This window comes from Neomonachus schauinslandi, chromosome 2, assembly GCF_002201575.2.
Source record: "Neomonachus schauinslandi chromosome 2, ASM220157v2, whole genome shotgun sequence".
In the NCBI taxonomy this organism is placed as follows: Eukaryota; Metazoa; Chordata; class Mammalia; order Carnivora; family Phocidae; genus Neomonachus; species Neomonachus schauinslandi.
The window spans coordinates 139,133,438-139,140,680 of NC_058404.1; the positions used below are offsets into that span (position 1 = coordinate 139,133,438).

The window sequence follows — 7,243 nt, forward strand, 5'->3', positions numbered from 1 at the left end:
CATTGTTTTCATATAACACCCAGGGCTCCATGCAATACATGCCCTCCTTAATACCCATCACTGGGCTAACGCACCCCTCATCCCCCAAAATTTTCCTCCTTTTAACCATCTATTTCTTTAGGATATCATCTACTCTGTTTATACATTCTTGTGTTCCTTCTAGGTAGTTTTCATTTCTAAAGATTTCCTTTTTTTCTTAATTATTTCCTGAATTCTGTCACATCATCTCTGAACTCTTTCATGTGTATGTCATTTTCTTAATGTCTTTTAGTTTGTACTCAAAAAGAAGGTCACAGTTTTGTTAGGGAGGATAGGAATGCTATTCTGCTCCTTACCCTCTTTTCTCTTATAAATTTGAATGGGCTTTGACCTCAATGCTTTTCTATAGCTCATTTTTGGTTCTCCTGAACTTTTAGAAGAAACTGGCTTATAGAACTTCCCTGTTCTTTTGTTTCCATACGGTGTTCAATTGGCACTTGCATTCTGGGTTTTTTTCTTTTACCCTCCTGCTTTTATCTTATCTTTCTCTTTCAAATTTTGTCTCTACGGTCCCCATCTGGCTCAATGTTGATTCCACTCCTAACAGCATCTCCACAGTGTGGAGCACTGCTCAAGTCAGCTATGGAAGGTAGTTTCAAGAGTTCACACCGGCTACATTGCTGTAGCTCCTTCAGACCTTCCCTGGGAACCTACATACTCACCTGCTACTGAGCGGCCAAAACCCCTCCCACTTTTAGCTGCTGTTCTCAAAGTGGACCATTCCACTACCAGTGAATAGCTGTAGACTATTTTGCTCTTTCTTGTTTAGGGGTCCTTTAGATGCCCCATTGTCCTCTCTACTTTTCTACCACATGGATGCCAATACCTTTTAGATGTTATGGCTATGGATGATTTCTCCCCATCTGCTTTAATGTTAGGGGTCATAGAAAGAACTCTCACCTAGCTTTGTGTAAATGTTGTTCAAGGGTTTTTGGTTTTGGTATCCAACTGCTCTTGGCTTCTGAATCATCCCATTCTCCTTATTTCCTCCTATTTTTTTGAACCCCCTCATCATTATCCTTGTGAGCACCACCTCCATGCCCACACCTTAAGTAATGGCTGTTCTCCAGCATTTTGCCATAAGCCCCCTGTCTTCTCTCATTCTCCACACTCAGACACCTTCCCTGCCTCCACTCATGCCCTCCAGCAGTAGCTTTTGAAGTCAATATAGTACCAGATGAAAGGAACATACTTTAAATACAAAGAATATAGATTTGGGGGGGATTGTTTGAGACACTGAGGATGATACTAGGCTCACAGCATTTAAAATTTGTCATTATGATGGTTTCAGAAGTTCTGTGGATATGGCATTCTAGATTCAGTTTCACCCCTGATCATCAGAATTCATGTCCTTGAAGAATTAGTTATGTTTACTTAGAGATAAGCACCTCTGTGAACCTACTGAAGGAAAAATGTAGGACTCCTCTTAAGCAGAGAGTGGCTAATTTATGCCAATTTTTTTTCCTATTTAATCAACAAAAGAGTACAGCTGATTCTGAAATATATGAAGTAAGATTATTTCATAGGAAACATCATCTACTCTGTACCTGATCCAATATATAGTAGAAAAATACAGGAAAAATGCAATAAATACTGGTTTGTTATTAGCCAGCTTATTGTATAATCATGGTAAATTGTGCTACTGGATTTTTCCTGGAATCTCACTTAATCAGTGTCTGCCAAATAATTTTAAGATCATGTCCAAAGGTTTAATTTGTGTGATTTATTTCTAGTTTCTAAATAATGGGAGGATAATCTCTAAACAAAACTTTCACACTGCTAATCTCTACAGGTAATTTAGCCACAATTAGGATGCATTAGTCAGGGAAATTTAAAAACAATTCTAAAAACACCCCTTGATTCCTTACCTGGGAAAAGCAATTCAATAGGTCTTTTGGTTCTCTAGTGGCCACAGACGGCCACAGCTGAAATGAAGGGACTGTGTTTATTCAGCATGGAAGAGTTACCCAGAAAGAATCCGGAAAGTCATAGTGCAAAAATTTTGCTAAAATTTTTCAAGTATTTTTGTATCAATTTAGGGGATTAATTTAATTAGTTTAAGGTAACACTAACTCCTAGAATAAATATTGTTATTTGGTTTAGCAGAGATAAATCTAATTGCTGATACTGTTATAAATGTCCTCTCATGAATTATAGGGAGCATCCAGTAAAATGAGCAAAGCACAGTAGACATAGGATGAAGAGCCTCTTTTATTCTCCTTAACCACCTTACCCTTCTCCATTTCATCAAATAGTTGACTGGTGCAGGTCTTCATTTTTTTCTCCCATGTCCCTTCCTTCCTACTCCTATTTCAGTATATGTGCTGCCAAAGTGAGCACCCTTCCTTCCTAATCTTAATCATATAAAAACACTGCAGTTAGTATATACATATACTACTTGTATACTTATAGTGGTCTGAGATGTTGAATGAAAATATAGAGGTCAGGGTCGCAGCAGCCAAATTCAAAAGAGATGCTTAAAAAGAATAAAAGCACAATTTACAAAGATATCCCAAAATTAATGGAAACCAACATAGGATGATGTAGTATCAGAGACTAGCAACAGTAGGAGGTCATTAACACCATTAAGCCTAAAAGGAGACAGGAGAGGAAACAGTTCCTAGAAGAGAGAGCGCTGCCAGCACCAGGAAAGACTGCTGTAGTTGATGGAATGAGAAGCCGGCCAAACCTAAAAGATGCAGCCACTTCCAAACCACAACCAGTAGGGATATGAGAGGGAATAAATTCTCTAACTCCTCTTCTTGCCCTCTGATCTCCTATCGGCTGAAACAAAGCCAAAGCCAAAAGAGCCTGGTTAAAGACTGCAGAGGACAGCTTCTAAGGACACACATACGGGTGGAGAAGAATAGAGAATGCATCCAGCAAAGATAATATGGCCGCTCTGTATGTGAAGCACTGGTACTTTTACTAAAATTAATTGAAAACTTACAGCCATAGAATAATATTCTATATAACAGAAGATTAACTGGAAGATAATAAATACTTGCAAAATGTTTGCTGAATAAATAAAACTTAGACTGAACTGTAAGCACAATACTAAAGTTAGGTGACTATGGGGCGCCTGGGTGGTTCAGTCAGCTAAACTACTGCCTTTAGGTCAGGTCATAATCCCAGGGTCCTGGGATGGAGCCCCGTGACGCCGTGACTTCGGCTCCCTGCTCAGCAGGGAGTCTGCTCCTCCCACTGCTTGTGCTCTCTCTCTCTCTCTCTCAAATAAATAAGAGTTTGTAAAAAAATAAATAAAAAATAAAGTTAGGTGACTAGAACTGATTCTTACTTAAATTCCTAGCAATTTAAGGCGCTATCTATTACAGTAGGCTCCCGCTGAAGGTTTATTAGATAGTTGGGTGAATACATGGATGCCTGGATGGACAGATGTATAGATGACTCATAAAATTTTACACACATAACCTTTAATGTTATCTAGTACAGCCCCTTCACTTTGCAGATGAGGAAATGGAGTTTCAAACTGTTTAAAATGCAATACAGAATTAGAACCCAAATCTTATGACTCTAGGCTCTTCTGACTAAAATATGCCATCTCTCATTTACCATTTAAAACTTGCTTCAGTCACATCAAAGTCAATTACTGATTACAAAAACACACACACACAGAGTAAGAATCATCTTACAAAGTGGGATCCATGATCCATGGCACGTGCCTTCTATACTAGCCTTACTACTGAACCAGTTAGGAGGAATCCACTTGTCTCTGTGCAACCTAAGTGAGCAATAAACTTGCATCCACAGGAAGTATTTGAGAATATAAGTCCCCAGGGGCGCCTGGGTGGCTCAGATGGTTGAGCGTCTGCCTTTGGCTCAGGTCATGATCCCAGGGTCCTGGGATCAAGTCCCACATCCGGCTCTCTGCTCCTCGGGAAGCCTGCTTCTCCCTCTCCCACTCCCCCTGCTTGTGTTCCTTCTCTCACTGTCTCTCTCTCTGTCAAATAAATAAATAAAATCTTTAAAAAAAAATTAATTTAAAAAGAGAATATAAGGCCCCAGAGCAAATGACACTTAAAAATTTTCATTACCCAATCCAAAATATACATACTTGCCTTAATATTATTCAATTAAATCTTTATCTTATTTTCTATGAAAGTACAATAAGAATAAGCTAAACCATGCCAAATTATAAGTAAATTTCTTTATCATTTCCCCAAATACATAATTTTCCATTCTAAAGACCTTTAAAATTCTGACTGATGAAACACAAAGTATTAATTTCTCACTCCTAATTAACATTAACGTTTTTAATTCTTATATGAAGAACCCAACCCTAAAAAAATTTTTGAAACCCTTCTTAAGGATACTAGGCTTAAGCTTAGCAATTTTCCACATGTGGTATAAAGATGATTTTATCCTATTGGTATGTTTATTATCTCTATTTCATTGTTGTTTATTTAAACACGCAAAAATGTTGATGCAAACACTGTTTAGTACCATTAATTTTCAGTCTTCGTTTTAGTGTTTTAGATGCAACGCATTCATGACTTTAAACATACTGTGTAAAATATTAAAAAGCTTGTTTTGAAACCAGAAGCTATGTTGTAAATATCACCGGGATGTATTTTTTTAACAGATAATTCCAGAAATATCAAATTACTTGTCCAAAGTCACATAACTTGTTTGTGGCACATATAAGACTAGAATTATATGCTTCCACTTCTTAAAAACTATGTTCATGCCTAGCACATGAATGTGTTTTGAATAACAACTTTTCAAATCTTGCAATTAACATTTAAGTAAAATCCTGCTTAACGTGATCTCCGGAGTCCAAAAATTTCAATCCACTAAATTGCAGAATTATGTTGTTGCAGATATGAAATTTGGGGAGCTAGCTGCAGGCTCCAAAGCCTTCCCAAGACTCCGCTGTGATTTGGCGCCCACAGTGGCCCTTGTTCCGTCTGGTCTAAATAAGGAGGGGGCAATTTGGGGTTGTGTTTTGGCTCCAGGCCAGTAGAATCTCCAGGGCAGTGCCCATTCGGTCGGCCTCCGTCTGGCAATAACCCAGGGCTATAGGGATCCACCGTTCACCTCCTGCCTCTCAGGACCGGTGGCCTATTATTTTCCTGCCCATCCTGGCTCGCTCACGGAGAACGCGAGACCTCTATTCCACCGCCCCCACCCTATATCCCCCCCCATCAAACACACACCTTTAAAGAAGCAGGGAGGAAGACGGTTGCCGAGGGGAAGCCAGTAGCCAATCCCATTACGTCCAATTTTGCGGTATAGCAGGCTTTTTTTTTTTTAAAACTATCAACATTAGTTGTGATTCTCGACTCGGTAAGTCTAAGGAATATGCCTGCACAACGACCTGTACTGCGTATCCGTAACTGAGGGGTTTTCTGCGCCGACTAGCGTTGGGTGGAAGTTTATGGACACAGATGCCCAATATAACAGCAGATACACACACCAGGTTGGTGTTGCCACGTGCCCTGGAAGGGTACTGTCTTCTCCGCTTTAATACAAACTGGCAAAGCAAAGAGAAACGGCGTGCCAGACCTGATTTACATACAGCCCAGTGCAAGGGTCTCCGCGGGTCTCCGAATCCAGCCTCCTCCTCAAAGGCAGTGATTTGCAGAGTGGGCAGGGAGGAGCACGAGAGAAGGACACACAGATATTGAAGACTCCCCCGCGTGCGTGCGTGCGTGCGTGACTGCGCACGCGCGTGTTTCCGCACCGCCCGCCACGAGGGGCGCGAGATCCGCACGGTCCGAAGCCGCGATTCAGCGATTTAGCTCCGGCGCTTCCCTGGCGCCGCCGTCGGGAAACTGCGGAGCCTGACCTCGCCGGGGTCCACCGCCAGGGGGCGATCACCCCACGACGCGGGGACTCTGGAAGGACTGAGAGGGAGGAAGGCGGGGAAGGGGCGGAGGGGCGGAGTTCCACTCTGGCGCCGCGACCCTTACCTCCAGGTAGTACAGGTCCACGGTAGTGATCTGCGAGTCGAGGAAATCTTCATAGGTGTTGAACTGAGTGACTATGTTATCCACGGCCGTCAGCCCCTCGTCCTGATCCATCGTGATGCCCGGGCCAAAGCGTCCCTAGCGACCGAGGCTCGAGGGCCGGGTCCGGAGGTTCCACCCACTTCGTTCCTTCCAATCAGTTGGGAACCGGTGCCGAGCCCTGTCGGTTAATCCCGCCCCCGTGTTTGTGTCTGAGTTTCAAGTTTCCCTCTAACTCCCGGGAACGCGGTCTCAAATGACCCGCTCCAAATTCAGGTCTGGCACCAGTCAGCTGACTCAAACCTTGGTGAAAGGTGGAGCCACGTGAGAGATGCAAATTACAATCCAAAATTAAAAATTATGAGACTGCGAGGATGTGTAGACAAAATATTATAGATCGGCGCTATTAATCTCGTTCCAAAACAGTGTTACGCAGGGCAGAAATATCGAGGTATATATATATATATATATATATACAGGTACCTGAAGGTCTATTTTTGCAAGAAGTGTATCTCAAAACAGAAGTCTTTGGAAACGGTCTTGTGTCCAAAAACAATAAAATATTTAATGATTTGTTGAAGTATTTTAAAAATTATATCTTAAAGGCAAATTATTGCTAATGCTTGGAAATGAGGAAGAATTTATGAATTTCCCAAATTAAAGGAATTCAATGAAAATATCTTTGAAGACCTCTTGTAGCCCCAAGTGCTTGTTTTTTAAACTTTTTTAAACTTTATGTTTCAATAAGCACACAATGGAAGACCTTGCTTTTGTTGAAGCTGCCTTTCTTAAAGGGCAAAATATCTGTGGAAAATTAGAAAGTAAAGGTTCTTACTAAAGACTTTTCCTTTAGAACCAGTTTTGCATTTTTAAAACGGATTTAAAGTAATCCAACGTGAAAGCTGGCAAAACTTTTTAGAATTCATTTTTAGATTTTAATATTTTACAGATCATATTTGCAAACTAATATACAATACAATACTGAGCCTGTGGTAGTTGCTCTTTAAGGACTTCTTGAATTGATTTTGAAGATTTTCAGATGTGCTAAAAAAATTTAATGAAAATATCTGGTAAGATACGTGGCGGTCAGTTAGCTTCCCCAATTTAAAAAGGTCATCTCAAAAATTAGGGTGTCACAGATGTGCAAATTTTAAGTGATATAGATAAAATAATTTCTAAGATATCACTGACTTATTTTTTAATTAATGAAAATATCCTGAAATATTTTAAAAGGC

The 7,243-nt window shown here is 40.5% G+C and overlaps 1 protein-coding gene across 2 annotated transcripts in view; it reads right to left on the reverse strand.

Moving 5' to 3' along the window:
- The window catches only part of CFAP299 (cilia and flagella associated protein 299), a 565,740-nt gene extending 559,657 nt beyond the window's left edge, over positions 1-6,083 (reverse strand). For both annotated transcript variants that reach the window (XM_021702434.1, XM_044912690.1), the window contains exon 1: positions 5,973-6,083. In XM_021702434.1, coding sequence (XP_021558109.1) covers positions 5,973-6,083 — 111 coding nt within the window. The remainder of the gene's footprint in view (positions 1-5,972) is intronic.
- Positions 6,084-7,243: the final 1,160 nt, after the last annotated feature.